The 19,542-nt window shown below is 38.0% G+C and overlaps 1 protein-coding gene across 3 annotated transcripts; it reads right to left on the bottom strand.

Annotated features, from left to right (window-relative positions):
• On the bottom strand, positions 1-18,293 carry LOC105057330 (SUPPRESSOR OF ABI3-5). 3 transcript variants are annotated; one of them, XM_073248494.1, is made up of 17 exons: positions 18,122-18,293; positions 17,929-17,990; positions 11,709-11,841; positions 11,466-11,506; positions 10,457-11,222; positions 10,298-10,369; positions 10,125-10,217; positions 9,966-10,045; positions 7,671-7,824; positions 6,264-6,351; positions 6,087-6,178; positions 5,941-6,009; positions 5,692-5,862; positions 3,890-4,079; positions 2,631-3,626; positions 1,524-1,723; positions 1-388 (listed from the first exon to the last, which is right to left on the bottom strand). In XM_073248494.1, the coding sequence occupies exons 3-17, from the start codon at positions 11,754-11,756 to the stop codon at positions 353-355; spliced, it is 3,096 nt and encodes a 1,031-aa protein (XP_073104595.1). In that variant the 5' UTR covers positions 11,757-11,841; positions 17,929-17,990; positions 18,122-18,293; the 3' UTR covers positions 1-352. The 3 variants fall into 3 exon arrangements, with proteins under 3 accessions (XP_073104595.1, XP_073104594.1, XP_019710402.2); XM_073248493.1 differs by lacking the exon at positions 1-388 and adding an exon at positions 531-857; XM_019854843.3 differs by lacking the exon at positions 1-388 and adding an exon at positions 531-857 and having other exon boundaries at positions 7,671-7,821.
• Positions 18,294-19,542: the final 1,249 nt, after the last annotated feature.

Below are 19,542 nucleotides of genomic sequence, written 5' to 3'. Positions count from 1 at the left end.
TTTCCAGACACTAATAAAAATTTAAACATTGCACCAACATCAATATTACAAATGGGTTGATTTTTTTGATTGTTTCAGTGATGGGGAACTGGACCTGCAGAAACTTCAGATCTGGTATAACAATTCATCCACGCTCCCCTCTCAAAACATTTTTAAGAGCAGCTTTCAATGTATCAAAAGCTAAGCGATAACGTTCATAACCAACATCATCAGTGCATGTCAAGCGAACAATCTCATGGGCTTACAGTCGACAGGCAAGCATATTTTATACATCCCACGTCCACATCCTACAAAACAATGAATGCAATCCGAAGTCCTCAATAACAAAGTTTAACGTTCCCCCATCTGGTTTTCAATAGGAAGGACTCCGTCTTCTGAAGCCGATATTCTACGACAAAAAGGTGCAGCAGATGAGAACAGGCAGACTACGGCAAAAGGAGGGATCACAGAGACAAATTAAAGAATGGCTCGGGCTTTTGTTCCAAGATAACGGCATTTCAGCTTAATCATAAAATACACACGACAGGCCAGAAGCAAGAAGGCAAAATCATTAATTAATTATGCATGGTATGCTATAAATAATATATACGCACAAAGAAGACATGAATTAGATAAAAGTGCCAAAGAGTACAACTTTTGATATAGAAAGCACAGAATCCGAATTCTTCTCTTTTCCCCTAAGCTATCTCGCGAAACCTTGCAATCGCCTTCTTCTGGATGATGGTTCGATAACTATCTCCTGCCTGTGCCTCCAAAGAGGGGTCTATTTTTTTCTGCTGACTTCCAAGCCCAGACCTATCATCCACAACTTTTGCTTGCACAGGTTCCTTTATACCGCTACCATCCTTACCAAGTCCCTGAATATTTAATCATTAAAAAAAAAAAAAAAAAATCGAAGCCCCCAAAGCAGATGTCAGACGAGCCAGCAATAACCAGCTAATATGACCAAACCGCAGCGAGAATCCACATAAACGGCCATCAAGTCTAAAACTTAGCATTCAGCATAGCTAGCTGAGTGGAATCAGCTAACAACAATTTCATTTGCATCTCTAAATAGGTAATTTAGCATTCCGTATCCACACCCTAGATAAAAAGAAATTAAAATCTGTTTTGTATAGGAATGACTAGAATTACTACAAGAAAGGGAAATGTCACGTGTCCTATTAGATATTCAATAACCAAAATAATTCAAAAATGCAGAGGAACTGCTACAAGTAAGCACGCTCAGCATCTTATTTAAGGATTATTTTTCTAACATATATCTTTAGGAGTAGTTTGCAGAATGATTAAGGAAAAAAAAAAAAGGAAGAAGAAGAAGAAGAAGAAAAAACTGATTAATGTATGAAAACTAGATTAAAGAGCAACTGAAAGATCAAATTATTGATATATTGTTGAACTAGTTAAAATTTTTACTTTATTACAGTGTAAACCAAACATAGAGCAGTTAAAAAGTTCATAAACTGAAATAAAGATTTCTTTGTAAATGTAAGCGGTAATTTCAAGAATCAAAGAGAAGGAGGTACCAGTCCTTCTTGCCAGCCCATACTTCGCAGCATCCTGTTACCCACATTCTTTTCATCAATGGCCCGATCAGTGGTGATCACCTCAAAATTTTCGGTGTTGCTAGGTGTGTCCCCAGTGGCCCACCCACCACCAACTCCCGGGGGGAAGGGCATTGCGCCCATGTTGGATGAAGATCCCTTCCGATATGAATGGTCAGAGTCTTAACAAACAAAGACATACCAAGAAAGTTAATGCACCTTGAAGTAACTTAACAAAGTAACAGTCAATAAATTTGGCTGTTTGACAAATAACAACTAAATACTATCATCTGCTAGAGACAGTAAAAATACACCAATGTATTAAGATGACCTTTTCCCTAATCTTTGTAGATTACATTTATAAAGATCTTAAATCCTGTGGAACAGAGATGTCCTGATATCTCCATGCAACAGGACACTCGGCAATTGTCTCAGTCATGAATCTTAGTAGATATTCTCGATCTCTCTCCCCTTCTTTTTTTCCTTTCTTTTTTTCTTTCTTCTTTTCTTTCTTTATTTTCTTTCCTACTTTATTTTCTTTCCTTTTCTTCTACCTTCCTTTCTTTCCTTTCCTTTTCTTTTCTTTGTTTTCTTTCCTTCCTTATTTTCTTTCTTTTTCTTCTACCTTCCTTTCTTTCCTTTCTTTTTTCTTTATCTCTTCTATTTTTTCTTTTTTTCCTTTTCTTCTTCTCTTCCCCTTTTTTTTTCCTTCTTTCCTTCGTTTCTTTTCTTCTCCCTACCTTTCTTTCTTTCACATTTTACCTTCGATCTTTCTTTCTTTCCTCCTCCCCTCCCTATGGATTTCAGAGTCCTGACCCTCTCTTGGTCCTGTTTTCTCATAGAAACAGGATGGAATTGCCAAGATGCCCACCATTCTATCAGTGCGTAAAATCTTGACATTTATGACATACAATTATATTTGAATCAAACTGACATTATTCATCATGGAACAATGGAGGATCATAAATGAGAACTCAACTGGATGGGCTATGGTTTGCTCCGTATGGCTATGATAATGGTTGATGTCTGATGATATACACTATAGAATAGAACTATAATATACAAGGTAATTAAATCACAAGCGCTTACCTGAATCCCCAACCCCAATGCCTGACATGTCATCCCCAATAGAAGATGATCCATACAGGCTTCTTCTCTCTGCTGCCCGGTCTCTATATGCTGTCTGAGATTGTTCTCTGCGAGATGCTTGAATTGGTGTCTCAGAAAACCTACGCTTGCCTGTACCAGCAGCTGTAGTTGACCCATATGAACCTAGTGCTGACGCATCTGTTTTGAAGGGTGTAACAGAAGCAGGTGCTTCAACATTCATTAAGGACGTTCCAGTAGTGCTTGCAATAGCAGTTGAAGCAGCAGCAGTACCCACAATAGATGATCCAGAAAATGTTGTATCTGACTTTATCACCCCTCTCCCAGAACTTCTGATGACACCCATAACAGTTCCTCCTAAACTATTACTTACAGGCATCGGCTTAACCTGAGAATCCATATCCACTGTTTGAGCAGAGATGGATTGAGTAGCCCCAGGGCCAATTGCTTTAGCATGGTTAGAGCTGCCGGTCATCTCCTTCACAGTCATAAAATCAGATTTTGATTTATTTTTCACAGAGATGCCTGCAGAGCCACTGTAGGAAGTGCTCTGTTTATCGTCAGTTAAGCTGGACGAATCCTTGTCATCAAGAACAACACGAGCAGCCTGCCCCTCATGACTTCTTTGCTTCCACATTGCCAGCACATTATTCATTTTCTTCTTACTAGCCAGAAGGCTACTTTTTGATGCCAACTTTATCTCTTTTAATTTTTCTTTTTCCTTTTTTTCTGCAGCTAATGCTGCTGTAGCAGCAGCCTGGACAGCATCAGGCAGTGAGGTTTTCTCATTCAATTTTACTGTAGCTGCAGGAGCAGATATCACTACTTTTCTGTTATTAGTTCCATCTGATGCTTTTGAACGTTCATTTGCTGACTCTCCGGATGCCTTATTATTGCCCTGGTCACTACAAGGGACATATTGCTGATTTTGATGATCATAAGAATACCAAATGCCATTGTTACCATCGTAATAAAGGCCTGAATCAAACAAGAGAAACAATACAGAATACATGATGTCAGAATTAGGACTTAGCCTAGCTGGAAAGTATGTTGTATCCCTAGTCAAAGGCTTTAAGACGAGCAATAAATACAGAAACAGTTTATCAGGCTCTTTTCTTGAAAAAATGAGGGGAAAAGCATCTTCATAGGGTAAAAGCAATAGATTTCATGGAAATGGCTTCCAACCTGGCACTAGGTTGTCTCAGAAATTTGCTCATGATACCAATAAACAACAGACTAACCTGTATTTCCATCATAATAGAAGCCAGAGGCAGCATCATAATAATATCCAGATTTCTCATCCCACACGAACCCAGATTGTGGAGCTGAACCACCTTTCTGGGCATCTGCATTTGTATTTTGCTCCAGCCCACTAGTAGATTGTTTCTCATCAGGATTGTACTCCTTGGGTGCCCAACCAGCAGCATCATACTAAAAAAGATGGGAAAAAAAGAAGGAAACAAGAGAAGCAACAAACGTTTAATTTCTCTTTATGCTTACTGTAGAGATTTTATTTCACAGTTGCATTTTTACATTAAACAGTAATTAATATGCCAGGCATAAACCACACAAAAAGAGAAAAATCAAAGGATCCCATCTGTTCAATAAACACCATGAACCATGTTTTTACAACAGATGCAGATAAAGTTTTGGCTCAGGGATTCATTGCCTAGTTCTGCATATAGCATGTATAGTAGTATTGACAAACCCAAGCTAACTCAAACTCAATGCAGGATCAGCATCCATCAATTTTTGCTTATGTAATTAGATAAAGAAACAAATGTAAAGGCACCAGAAGAGCAAACTAAATGGGCTACAATAAATATTAGATAATTTGCTAGTAGCAGAACATTTATTTGCATCCAGCACAATGACAGATTTTTTCAATAAGGGGGAAAATGCAAATAAATGAAGGCATTAGTGGATGAACAGGGAATTGCCTAATAAGAATTGTGAGATAGCACCATGCTGGGGGAAGAAAAAATTCTATAAGCACATCAAGCAATCAGGCAGAGATCAGAATGTGGGAAAATAGAGATTGAAATCTGGAGGTGGATGTGCATTCAATGCACAGATTGGTGTTAAAGATGCAAAGGTTATAGTACCAATCGTGAGTCATCTATGCTGGACAATCAGGGAAGGCAACTATGAGGAGAGAGGCCAAAATTGTATAACAGTCACCAGGAAAGAACTAGAAACACCTGACTGAAAGACAAAATGGAAAAGACCAGACACCACCAATGATGTAGTCTCTGAAAGGAAATAGATTATGGCATAGCTATGCCTATAGCATAGCTGGAATCTAAAATATTGGATCCTAACAAACCAAAGTTTGGCTTCTGAATCAACAAGTTGGGCATCCGAGTTAGCTAAGTAATGTACATAAAAAACAATCAAAAGAACAAGACAGTACATGCCACCATATAATTTCCAATCACAGCTAGGAAACAATCAGTATACATGCTTGATGTAATTTGTCTATGAAAGCAGACTTCTAGAAAATCTCTGTTAAAAGAAAATTCACACACAATCATTTTATGGTAGATGCAAAAGGATAAGCACTAAGCGCGGGTGGTGGTACAAATTTGACAATGAAAAACAAGACACTGCTAATGTGATAGACAAAGTAGGATGGGTAAATCAATGGTGAAATATTATAGATTATAATAATATTTCAATCTGCTGCAAAGTTATTGAACTTGGCAGCATCAAATAAAATCAAGCTGCAGGTACAAATTTGACAATGAAAAACAAGACACTGCTAATGTGATAGACAAAGTAGGATAGGTAAATCAATGGTGAAATATTATAGATTCTAATAATAGTTCAATCTACTGCAAAGTTATTGAACTTGAAGCATCAAATAAAATCAAACTGCTTCTATATTCTTATCATCGTTTAACTCGCTGGGTCTAGACATCATAAAAGATAGCACAATGCGAAATGGCCGATAATAAGACTTTTGAGCACAAGAAGAGGAAAAAGTAACCAATTATGCTAGAGTTATTAAAATTATACACTGATGAAGGTTGGTAGAACAGACCTGCTGCGCAAATGTTGCTGCTTCAATTGCAGCTGCTGCAAGACTGCTCGACTGTGGAGCCCCAGATGCAGGCCCATGTGTGCTTTTTGCATATGCTACTCGTAATACTTGGCCATTTCTCTCAAGTGTTATCCCATTTGTTGCTTCGAGAGCTTTTGTAGCATCCTCCACCTAAAATCAATATGAATGAGAAGATAAGCGAACCTGATAACAGGAAAGAGGGGAGAGATTTAGCAAATGAATCATTACCGAATGGAAATGCAGAAAAGCAAATCCTCTAGACACATGGGTGAATTTATCTCTAACAAGGCGAAGATCCTGCAGACAAGATTAAGCTACAGTAAAAGCTAACAAGGTAAATAGTATTTACCAACCAAAACAGCAACTTATCATACCTTGATTGGAGCATGCTTGGAGAATTCATACCGAAGCATTTCCTCATCAGCATTTTCATCCAACCCACGGACAACCAAAACATGAGTAGGGCCTGAGAATTGAACTTCTTTTGATTAGTTGCTGAATAATATATATATAATATAGCAAAACATGAAATCAAGGGGAAAAAATCCCACCAGCCTCTGATCCCCTTTTCCCTGGTGGTATTGGATTGAAAGTTGCATTGTCTGCTGGAGGAGCATCCTCTGTCCGGGCCTCATTGCACTGAATAGTCAAATTATAAGACATTGATAACAAACAAAGATATACAGCAACATATATCACCATATAGATTGTATAAGACCATATCATGCAAGGTGAAATTCAGGTGGTCCACCTCACAATCTTCTTCGGACTTCAAGTAACATGTTTGGATTTGACTGAAATCTAAAAATGTTAAAGGACATGCATTTTCTATTAAACAACTTTCGCAGCCCTGAAATGCACGACTCACGTTATCAGATCAGCTGGAGAACAAGGTTTTTTTCCTGGCAAATTGGCAAAATTTCTCTCCTCTATCCAAGCATAGGAGTCACATTTGCAAAGCTGAGTGTTAACCAAGGAAAGAAATAAACCAAGATTTTGACACAAGGATCAACATTCACCGTTACAGAATGTCTAGCCCCGAACAAAGAAAAAGAAAAGTACAGGATGCCAAATAAAAAATCCTAACCAGCTTTTCTAACAATTTTGAATTTGCAACCTTAATCCTGAACCCAAGATTTGTGTACAAACCTATCGAAAGGCTAAAAAACCCAGCTCATATGAACAATCTTTGTTATCCTGAATAACTACCAACAACATATTGCCTCAGTATGATGTTTTCAACGATGCCATGCGTGACGAACATTGCCTGATCAAACCAATACAAAGCATGTCTACTTTTGGTATTCAGAAAAGCATTTCCATCAAAAGGAATAAATATGGCCATTTCTTTTCTCTCTTTTCAATAATGTACAAAACCAGTTTGTTGCTTGTCAATATACAAAGACCTCCAATCATTTGAGCTGGGGGAAAAAAGCAACCAACCCACATAAAATTTAGAGAGCACTGAGCAATTACTTTATCTAGTGGTACAGTGAGACAAATTAAATATCAATCAAGGTACCCCACCTGATGAACATACATAAATATACTTACTGGTTGCTGATAACTTTGCTTAATACAATGCAAGCGATTAATCAATCACTAGCACCACAACATCAAGTAGAGTCAATTTGTTACTTTCAGATATATTAAAATGTCTGCGGTTGTAATGGACTGATAGGACATTCAGCCATAATGGGAGAAATACAGAAAATTCTGCTGTGGCTTAGACCATGATACTTCAGCAAACCAAAAAGGAATGTCATGGTATCCGAACATAGATAAAAAGAAACAGAATATTTTTAAGGAAAAACAAGCTTCAGGTATTGGTCCACAGAATGTTTGTTTGCTTCTTGTCTATCATACAAATTGTAACTTAGAACATGACACTTCAGCAGATAATTCCTGGAAGGCTGGAACTTAAATTGCAAGTGCACACTAATAGCATGCAAACACACCTGAAAACAGGATGTCCGGCGTGCAAAATTTACACAGCCACATATGGTACATATCCAGTCACATGGTGCCGCGATTCTATTGTACCCATGGCTTGACTTTACCATGCTTTCTTGTCCAAAAGAAGGTGCACCTGCCCCACCAGTTGGCTTACTACTGCAGTACAGATGGTCATCAGAATAGCATGTAAAAACTGCTTACAGGTACCAACACGTATTTAAGAGATGCATGGCCAGCAAACATTTAAGATAAAAGCATCATCTGGAACTAATGATGTAAGAAACATTTGTTCTTTGATCTGAAGTTTAATCAAACAGAACAAAGCATATCTAGAATAGGCTAGCATATAGATCTCCCAAAATTCAACTTTTTTACTTGCAATTCTTACTAACAGTTTAAAATTTAAATAGAAAGAAACAAAAAAAGATGAAACCGAACATCTCCTGAGATATATATGCTCAAAAGAAGACAAAAGATATTATTACTGAATTAACAGTAGTGAAACAAACAACCCTTAGATGTTGACCAAGCATAGTTTATATTTAAGGTTAGCTGAACCAATACAGGGATCTGTACCAATCAGCAGCTGGCACGGTACAATACAGATCCATGCTGTACCATGCCAGGGTGAACCTTTTTTTTTAAAAAAAAAAAAAATGTTTTGAACTGAAGTTCACAACCCCTCTGCTGACTTCACTATAATGAAGTCAGCAAACTATTTGTCAACTTCAGTTCAAAATTGGCAAAAAAAATAAAAATGATCTCCTATTCCATTTCGAAACAGAGGAGATCCCTATTTCAAAATAAAACCAGGGGAGCTCCTGAGACTTCTCTCCCTCTTTCCAAGCTGTTTCTCTCTCTCTTGGCCTCCCTCGCTCTCCATCTCCCTCCCTTCCCACCTCTCCCTCCCTCTCTCTCTTTTCGTCTCTCCTCCCTCTCCCTCCATTCCAAACCAATATAAGGAACTGTGCGATGATTAACCCCACTCAGACTGGTCAGGTTCGGCAAGGTTCAGCAAACCATGAGTTTACATCGATCATACATCATTGTTAGTTCCTATTCCAGCAGCCCCTTCAAAGTAGGATGCACCTTCTAATCATTCCTCTTGCAATCATTGCTTACTCCGACCATTTTAAAACATTTAGCCTGCCCATAGTCTTAACCCAATCAAACCATAATTTTGATTGGTTTGTGGAAGACCAAGCCTATCCAAACCTCAATTCAGAGTTGCCCAAACCCAAGCCAACCCAAAGTTCAGGTTGTCCAAACCAGACCTGTACTCACTGTCTCTCCGAAGATGGCTTAGTCAATGGGTTGTCACTAGCCTATGCTAAATATGTGGAAAAAAAAAAGTTGCCCCATTTTCTTAATATAGACTCACTGTTCATCAGTTATTTATTCACAGTCTTCATCTTGAGCTATTATTTAGTTACAGTTAAATACTTTCTTTTACAATGACTGGTATTGACGCATGCTATGCAAGTGCTCTGTTCAAATAATTGGAAGTATGGATAGATAACAATTGTCAGCCCTGCTAAAAGAGTAAATAATGTGCACCCTATCCACACAAATAGCATCGATCCTCTTTAAACTGGCATAAGTCTTCAGATTGGAGGAGAACAAAAAAAGAAAAAAAAAATAGAAACACTTCAGACTCCTGCATGCATGCTGTTTTTACTTCATCACCCACCCCCCTCCACCAACCCTGCACAGATCCAGGAGGGGGATGCAAAGAAGGGAGGGTAAGTAGTTGAGAAGCCTTTAGATGATTAACAGGGGAAAATGCTTGGCAAAAAGTTACTGCAGGGAAGAAATTAATATCAATGCTGGAGTCCAGCTACCAAAGGGTTACATGGATTAGCTAAAAATCGAGTTACAGAAACCTCTTCTCATTAAAATAGTACAGATATTTCCCTTAACTTTTACTAAACAGCCAAACCAACAGATATTTCCCTTAACTTTTACTAAACAGCCAAACCAACACCGTCTTTTTAAGCTTTAGTTGAGTTCACACCTTCCATATAGGCTAGAATTTTCAATAAGATGAATTCTGCCTATAATTGTATTCTATGCATCCTAAAATGTAGCATGCAATATCCAAATTGAAATGCAGACCTGTATAACGTAAGCTGAAAAAAATAAATAAAATGATATGCATAAAGATAATGTAAAGATGGCTTTTTTTTATTGTGCAGAGCTATGTCCATCTTATAAATTAAAAGGGTTCAATCTTTTTTAAGACTTGCAAGTCCAACTTCAAATATAGAAGCTATCTTTCTCCTTAAAAAATTGGGCACCTGTATTCAAAAAACAGCTTTCTTCCATCGATTACAAGGCCATTCTCTCCAATACCGTCCATCATGCTGCGTGCAGCCTCCTGCACAACAGCATGAGCTTGTAAGCACAAAATCAGTACAAAAAGCAACTGCAAATAGACATATCCATAAGATAGATACCACAGTCGGAAAGTCAATAAAAGCAAATCCACGAGAAATGCCAGAATTTCTCTCTTTAATCACACGTACATGACGAAGGGGTCCCCACTCAGCCTGTAACAGGTTAGAATGATCAGTAAAAGGAATCAATAAAATTATAACAATGCAAACCATTTAAAAGAAGGAATTCATACAAGAATTTGATACAGATTTTCTTCAGTCGTCTTCTGTGATAAACCTTTCACAACAACAGTGGCAGATGGGGCCTGCAGCAAATAAAAATATTCACAATTTTGGCTATACATAAAGACATGAATGCCCACAAAGGTATTTGAGGTATAGTTTGAGCATACCACTGAAGAGTCATTGTGTCTTTTGTCATCACGGTCATGATCCCTCCGTCTCTCACCCCTCTCATATCGACTATCATCATAACTGTCCTCCCTATGACTTCGGCCATGACTTCTACTTCGAGGAGATCGCGATCTGGAATGATCATCATGGCCATGGGATCGGGAGCGATCATGACGTCTGTATGGACTTTGATCTCTTTCACGGCTCATACCCCTCTTTTCACGTTCACGATCACGGGATTCACGTCTTCTCCAACTACCATCCCTCTTTTTCTCATGGTCAGAATCGTAATTGTATCGGCCATAATCATAATCTCTCTCACGACTGTTTTCCCTGCTCCGATGAGATGAACGATGGCGGAATTCATAGTCACTGCCAATCTCATCATGATCTCGACCACTCAACCTCGCATGCCTATCAAATCCATAACTGCGGTAACCATCAGTGTCATGATACCTGTCAACATTACGGTAATTATCACGAAATTTATCAACTTCGTGAAATGAATCAATTTCATGATACTTCTCTGTGTCACGATAACCATCCATCTCATGAAATGATTCAACATGTCTTCTAGAGTCTCTGATGAGTGCATATTCTTCTTCAAAACTTCTTCTAGGCTGAGGCCAGATGCCACCAACAGATGCTGGCGGTGGATAGACATCCCTTTCAAGTATATCCCGACGGAATGCACCCCTTGCATAAACAGAGTCTCTAGAGTAACCCTCATCCAGAAACCTTCTACCACCATATGATCCACCAGCCCTGCCAAAATAAGTTGAGTAGCGGAAAATGCAAAATGACACAGCAATATGGCAATATCAGAAGGAAACAATTAGCTTTCACTATCACATATTATAGATCAAAAGGTCAGCATAATGCTGAAACAACCAGCTAAGCTAATAAAGTACAGCATGTAACAAAGTGATTGATATTTATTTATGAAAGGTAGGCATAAAGTTGTATCTAGCCCATAAACCACTCTGTAATTAAACGATCATCACTCACCTTAAATCTGGCTCATGGACTGCACCGTACCCCTCCAATGCCTGTAGATTCAACAGAATAAGCCAAGTCAGCAACAAGTATTTATGGAAGGCGTAGGGAAATCCATTCCATATCAACACTGGCCCACGGCTTCCTTTGACAGTTCTTTTAGAATGAGATGCCAGTAAACATGGAGGACAATCACATGAGCCATAAAATCTGCTATGTCATCCCGGATAGTTAAAAAGAGAAAGCTGCAATTACACTATTAGAATCCCATCCTTGTTGCAGAACATAACGCCCTGGGTCCATTTCTTCCAGGCTGCACCAGTGTTACCCTGAAAAGTTCTCGATGATCTTTCACATGTTTTGGGTGCAGGTTGTTTGGATATCTATCCTGTAATGTATGCACAAACAGACACAGTTATACTGGTATCAATAAAGAACCAACCCTCATGGCCAGCCTTTTTAGTGGAATCTTCAAAACCAAACCATCCAATAAACACCCAACCTTCAGGCTCTTACATCACAATCATCTAAGCCTTTGAAAGTTTGAAATTGCATACTACCAAATAATATTGTTATTCAACATTCATCAATAAAGAAAAAAGATAGGATACTTCTCAAAACTACTAAATGTTGACTTCTGTAGATGAAACTGTTGATGCAGAGAAAATTGCATCTCATTTGTTTCAGAATTCAGCTTGAAACGCGATATCATGCCTCCCAAAGTTTAAAGCACATAGAGATGTACAAGAACATTCAGAAGGTATCAAAACTTAGTTGCTTAAAGCATAATTCAATTGCAAGAGGAATGTGAAGGGAGAACATACATTAACAAAGGGTCAATTGCTCAAAATGCCTAAGAAGTATTAATGTAAAATATACATATAACATATGAGTACACACACACACAAATAAGAACATAAATTTATACATACATATCAAGCAACAATATGGATGAGACAAAGAATTAACACATTATGCACCATGTCCTCAGTCAGCGACCAGAATGATAAGCTTACTTTTACATCATCCATGCTCACACACAACAAACACCTACATGATAAGATATGCAACATCATTGACAGATGCACAACTTGGCATCCTACAGTATGCTATAGAACATATACCACTTCGGCAATACTAACCTTTTAACCTGGCAAATTACATTGTACTAATACTTGGGCAGCTGGATTATGTTTTTCTTCAGAGACAAACAATAAGATAATCAGTGAAAATGGAGGATGGATGTAGAATGTAATTTTGGAATTGTAGGAAGGGCAAATCTAAGGATGGAAACATGTTCAACAAGGTTTCCAGACCTGCCTAGTTAAACCTAGCTATAGACCAAATTTAAGTACTATAAAACATATACCACTTTGGCAATATTAACCTTTTAACCTAGCAAATTACATTGTACTAATACTTGGGCAGCCGGATTATGTTTTTCTTCAGAGACAAACAATAAGATAATCAGTGAAAATGGAGGATAGATGTAGAATGTAATTTTGGAATTGTAGGAAGAGCAAATCTAAGGATGGAAACATGTTCAACAAGGTTTCCAGACCTGCCTAGTTAAACCTAGGTATTGACCAAATTTAAGTCCTGACCAACCACGAAGTAACCTGCTCTTAGAATTACATAATAATTCGTTAAGCCTGCATAAGTGTTATAGTTGATGGTATCAGAACAGATATATAATAGGTAGGTTTCAGAATCAAGACTCAAAGAAGGAAAAGGAACCATGGAGAGATGAGCATAACAAGGATTTTTCTCAAATACAAAGATGTTAACAGCCTTTGCCGTGGGAGATTGATGGCCTCCATCTCAGCCCTCTACACCAACCAATCTCTCTCCCATTTTCCCTACCTCCTATGCTTCAAGAATCCCTTTCCTTTACTATAGTCAACTGGGGGAGGTGATGCAGCGTACACATGATGGATTTAATGAAAGTCTGCAACAATTCTCATCGATCAGTTTGGACATTTCTAGAGAAAATCAAGATGGCGTTCCCTCAAGAATCCCTTTCCATTTATATAGTCAATTGGGGAAGGTGATGAAGAGCACACAGGATGGGTTTAATGGAAACCTGCGATAAGTCTCATAAATCGGTTAAGACATTTCTAGAGAAAATCGAGTTAGTGTATTTACGAAATAAGGAAGTACATTTAATAAGCCAATCAACACGTATGTACCCAACTTCTGTTTTTAAGCTCCAAAAACTTTTCCTCAAAAATCTTGGCAGATGAGTCTATAATCAAAAAGAGGGTAGATTTATCATATTCTATAATAATAAAAGAAAAAAACTCAAGCTACCTTAAGTGGTGGGGCATAGTCAAAGTGGTAAACTGAAAACCAAAATGCCCTCAGTCAGCTGAGTGCTCACACTGGTACCAACCTATGATCTTGGCTAACTACTTCACCTAAAATCCATGAAAGCAGTGTCCACCACAGCAAACCTAACACCTAAGCCGGACCATATAAGCATCACATAGCCACTAGTGTTGCACGGACATGGACACAAGAATCAGATTCAGGCATGTCCAAGTGCCTAACTTAGCAAGGGAAAAAAGGAGATGTGGTGATACATATAAAAGGATAATTTTAATTAAAAGTACATATTTATATTGTATATAGAAAACAATGAAAATTTTACTGCGATCAAGGTTTTCCAACATGCATGTTTTTCTTGTCCAAACATCCTAAATAGCTTAAGAATTTTTTGAAGATAGCATTTTGCAAAGGTATTGAAGACTTTCATTCTTGAACAATCTCTAGAAAGAATAAAAGCTGTAATTAAAAATTTTCTTTATAAGCATCTAAGTATCTAACATGTATCTGACTCAGATATGCATCCAACAAAGATTCTAAGAGCTCGACCTGAGTGTCCAGGTAATGTAACTAATCAACCACCTATGACAACAATGGCTCAATGTATTCAGGAACATGTTCCCAAGTGCCTTTGCTTAGAAAATGTGAAAGGTGATACTACAACAGGGAGATCACAAACAAACACACTCATACAAGATATTATTTTGACCTCTAGACACACAAAATCAACAACATGTTAACACAGAAGAATTTTGAGCCTTAGTTCAATCAAAATGGCACAAAACACAACTAAATCGTAATAATGCTCATTGTTTTCCGCAACCTTGTTTTATACTAAAATGGTCATCCCACATTTTCTCAAAAATATCCATCAATATAACTTATAAGAGGTTGTTCCACAATAAGTGATCCATTCCTGGATTCAGTGCCAGAGACTTGAATAACTTAAGTTTCTCATTGGAACCAGAACTTTTAACCATTGTTGAAAAAACCTATTCCATGATCGGCATCTCAGGTAACTAATTGAAGAAAGCTAAGTACCAGATTCCTAGAATGTCCAATTAATAGCTTTCATCATGCCCCTAGATAGACTACTGTTGGACATGATGTCCAGCTCAATAATACCAGTATAATGCCAAATGATCCTCTAGCTACAACATTATATTTTCTTATTCTTCACCAGCAAAACATCTGATGATATGAATAAAGAAAGACCTCTAATCCAAAGGAAATCTTTAAGCTTAATATATTTTTTAGAACAATAGAAGGTTTCCAAGCACACCATAAAGGTCATGCACTGGGCATATCCTATGGTTTCATGGTACCATCTACATATACATCTAATAGCAACATTCGCCGAACCGTCCTGAACCGGACGGTTCAGGGCATTCCAAGCTGTACCGACAGCAAACCAAGATGGTTCTACCAAACAAATCAGCACACTAGAGGGAGAGGGAAAAAGAGAAAGAGAGAGAGGAGGGCAGGGAAAGAGGGTACAACGCTGCCAGAGGCCAACGGTGGCCCATTAAGACTGCCGGAGGGCTACAAATGTCTCCGCGGCTCAATGTCGCCTGATAAAACGTTTAATTGAAAGAGAGAGAGGAAGAGATGGGAGAGCAACGGTACCAGAGAGAGGCACAACCGGTGGAGAGACTGCCGGAGGATGCTAGGTGGCGGCCGTCACCACTGGATAGTGAAAAAAGCATGGGCGGAGCCAATCATCACGTTGTTTTAAAATCAATGATGAATAGTGAAGCCGACAATGAGTTTGCCGGCTCCAATGTTTGAGGATTTTTAAAAAAAAAATCCTAGAAACAGTGAAGCTAACAATGGATGTGCCGTGCAGCTTCACTGTGGTCAAATTTTTTCAAACAAATCCTGTGAAACAGAGGGGATCGCCCCTATTTCATGCCCACGATGCCACAAGCCACGATTGTGCCGTCCGACAGCCAGCCGGAGGCCCTCCGACGGCTTCCCCTCCCTCCTTTTCTTTTCCTCCCCCTCTCTATCTCTCTCAACCAAGAATTGACAGAGGAAGTGGAGGCCTTGGTGGCCCTCCGAGCGTGCCCACGGCCCGCCTGTGGCCACTGCCGACATCTCCTCCGGCCACCCTCTCCCTCCCACTTCTCCCTCCCCTCCCTCTCCCGGCCCTCTTTCTCTCTTTTCCTCCTCCCCAGTTTCCTTCTCCATGTTAGTTCGCACCAGTCCAATCCGATATGGATCCATACCAACTAGTACCATCGGTCGACCGACACAGGTCCTAATTCTGATTCACCCTTCCTTGTCTAGTAGTAGCTTACGATAAATTATATGAAAATAAAATTGAACTCAGATCTTCTCTTGCAACATTGACACAATTCTAGATAGCATAACGAGTAATTACCTAGACGTGACACATTGTGACACTTCTTGGCATTCCAAAAATGTAGTGTGCTAGTCATGTTAGACATAGGAGTCAATACTTGGCAAAATCTTTTGGAGTGTCCTAACAAAGGGAATTTCATTGCAAGTCACAATAATGATTCCAACTGTCAAATAAGGAAGACCTGAAATGCCACACAGTACTAGTGATCCATCAAAAGAATACAAGCTTCCTAAACATATAGTAACATTAACTAGTCAATGTAATGCACTAATCAATGCAGCCACAAATGCATAAGAACACACATATACATAAAAACACAATTGAATATGTAATGTAAGTAAATTAATTTAGTCAGAATTTTTCCCTTTTCTGGTTTTTTTTCTCCCCAAATAAGGTTCAAGAATCTTCATGACACCATGATCCTTGGCACTTCTGCCAAGTATCTAGGAAGTATTGATGAAGATCAAAGAAGAATTTGTTATCATTCTTTATTTCCATATTTAGGTTACCCATGGTTTTTATCTCCAGACTAGCGCAAATCAATCACTTTTCAAATCACAAATCTTTTTCGTAAAGGCTGGCAAGGCTTAAATACCCATGAAAACAAAGCTTATTAGCCTATGTGCCTTCATTCAAGTAAATGAATGACAGTCAAGGTACCTTCCTTACTAAATAGAACCAGACAGATGTAAAATCATAAGCCATTACCTACTTCCCATATCTGAATCTTAAATCAAAACATGATAAAATTCATTTCAAAAGAAATGCTTTGAACTGGCTCCTGACTTTTTATTTCACCATAACAATTTTTAAACCTTATCCAATTTCCAGCAGGTTCCTTAGTCAAAAGAATATTTTTCATTGGTTCAAAATCAATCCCTCAAAGCATCATATTAGAGGCCCATGAATAGAAATTCCACATAATGCATTGATACAAATTAAAAATCTTGAAATTTCTGAAACAAAACCTAACAGACAGACACTAACATAGATTTCTTTATGTTTTGTCCTTGTATCTCATCCCCCTGCAGTTGTGCACCAAAAAATAGAAGACCAATCAGCCTACCATCACTAACCATTTTCGCTTCATATTTTTTTCGGCAATTAGTGTAACCTTCATTTTATGTGATTTAAGCCTTCAAAAACAACTTTACAATTACCCGCTATTTCATCTTTCATGTAAAACCCATCAAGATGACTCAATTACCTAAAAGTACAAAAAGAATGCAGCAAGTCAACAATTTCTAGTGAAAATTTTGAAATTATAAAAGGAACCCAAGACCTCAACATTCATAAAGCAGATTAATGCATTCCTCCTATAAATGGTAACTTGAAGAAAACTAAAACCTGGATTACAAGGAAACATGCAGAGCTGAAGATGCTCGACAAAGACCACGACTCTCTACGTGGAAACCAATGATCAAAAGGGACGCACCAAAACACTTATTCCAACAATCTGTTAAAAACCTAGCGCTCAATCTTTCTTTATTAAGCTCAAAGTTTCCTTCTTTTTATCATTTGTGTGCGTGTTTTTCAGAACTCTCTACAAGAATTAGAAAAGCAACACGATCCAGAAGCAAAATCCCAATTAAATCAGACATATTTCACCGAAATAGCATAATCCACACAGCAATTAAACCATATTCCAGACAAAGAATTCCCAAAAAAAAAAAAATCAAAAAACTGATCGGGGTCCAAATGCATGAAAAAAGGACCCTCCAAAGAACAACCAACCCGATGCTAACAGCAATCCAAAGCAAAATCCATGCTAGGGTTCTCCGTTACCTGAAGGTGGCTGCGGATAGATCCCACAGGCTAGGGTTTCGACCACGCGGCGATCTACTAGGCTGCCAAACGAGAAAAGGTAATCACCACATAGTTTATGGATTTTACAGCAAAAGGACGTGATCGAGCTTGGGGAGGCGATAATTTCGCCAATCCCACCAGAGGAGAAGAAGGTAAGATTCAAATTTCTGACCTCGTGGTGGCCGAAGACGGTGACTGCGCCTGCGGCCCGCTCCCTGGAGGTCACGCGGTCCTTGATCGATCTTGAGATCGTTGTAGAAGAGAGAAGGAACAAGGGAAGAAGGGGGGGCGAGGGTTTTTTTTTTTTTGTCGAGACAGGGGACGGGGTTGATAACAGCGATGGAGCGAGGCAATTAATATGGTACCTGATACACGCCGCAGGACCAAAACTTTCCTTCCAACCACGTCATTCACCGTTAGATGATATCCGACGGTCAGTTTTTCTTATCAACCCCAACTCGTCAACGCATTCCACGAATCCACGGCATTCCCCTATACCCGATACATCGGCCTTACTAGTTTTCACGTGCGACGCAGGTGAGGTGAAAGGTCGGTAGCGGATACCCCTGGGAATTGCTTGTGTAAGCTGACTTACAAATCCGATAACATATTTTTAACATGTATGTGTTTATGCTAATCATATCATCTTATAAATATACATGAGTTGTCAAAAATAATTTATTGATATATAATGATCTTTCATAAATAGTATTATATTACAATCTACGTAAGCTCAAATATCCAACATGTGATATGAATGCATCTCTTGGAATGGGCTAAATAAATAGGTCCGCAACCTTTTGATACGTGTGTATGTCTATATATATATATATATATATATATATATATATATATATATATATATATATATATATATATATATATATATATATATATATATATATATATATATATTTTAAAAAAAAAATTATACAATAATATTTTTAATAAAATTATTTTTTATATCAATATATTTAGTCCTTCCATGATATTTCAGATCTAGATAATTATTGCTTGATTATCATAATGAATCATCACTTGTTCATTGATATTCTTAATAAGTCGTAAACTTTGTAAGAATCTTCTCAGCCAAACTGTTTCTTGCACTGCAACTGATCATGCTATGAATTCAGTCTCCATTATTGATAATATAGTGCAGTTTTATTTTTTATTACTTCATGAAATAGCACTATTATTTAGTAAGAAAATATAGTCAAAAATGGATTTGCGCTTATCCAAATTTTGTTGCCCAGTCTGCATCTAAATATTCTATCAAGCACAAATCATTTTTTTGATAGTATAAAGAAGAATCCATTATACCTTTAAGATATCTCAAGGGACTGCCTTCCAATGCTTCCTTCAAGAGTTTAATTATTAGCGGCTTATTAATCTCATACAAAACATATGGCTGATCTTGTGCACATTGTAGTGTATATTAAACTTCTAACAACATTTTAATTTTTTATCTCATTCTTTTCTTACAGAGACTTTGGACATGTTTGAAGACATATCAATGGGATTATCAATAGGATGGCAGTCTTGCAAATAGAAACATTCAAAAAACTTTTTAGACTCTTGTAAAATAGGCACTAA

Source organism: Elaeis guineensis, chromosome 14 (genome assembly GCF_000442705.2).
Source record: "Elaeis guineensis isolate ETL-2024a chromosome 14, EG11, whole genome shotgun sequence".
Lineage (NCBI taxonomy): Eukaryota > Viridiplantae > Streptophyta > Magnoliopsida > Arecales > Arecaceae > Elaeis > Elaeis guineensis.
The sequence above is the reverse complement of the archived record's forward strand: the minus strand, read 5'-3'. Positions and strand labels throughout refer to the sequence as shown.

Bases quoted from the DNA above. Each gene is read 5' to 3' on its own strand.
- LOC105057330 (XM_073248493.1), bottom strand. From the start codon at position 11,756: ATGGACCCAGGGCGTTATGTTCTGCAACAAGGATGGGATTCTAATAGT. The intron at 11,223-11,465 runs GTGAGTGATGAT...TTATTTTGGCAG, and splicing joins GTCCATGAGCCAGATTTAAG to GGCTGGTGGATCATATGGTG. The intron at 5,863-5,940 runs GTAATGATTCAT...TATTGATTTTAG, and splicing joins CTTTTCTGCATTTCCATTCG to GTGGAGGATGCTACAAAAGC.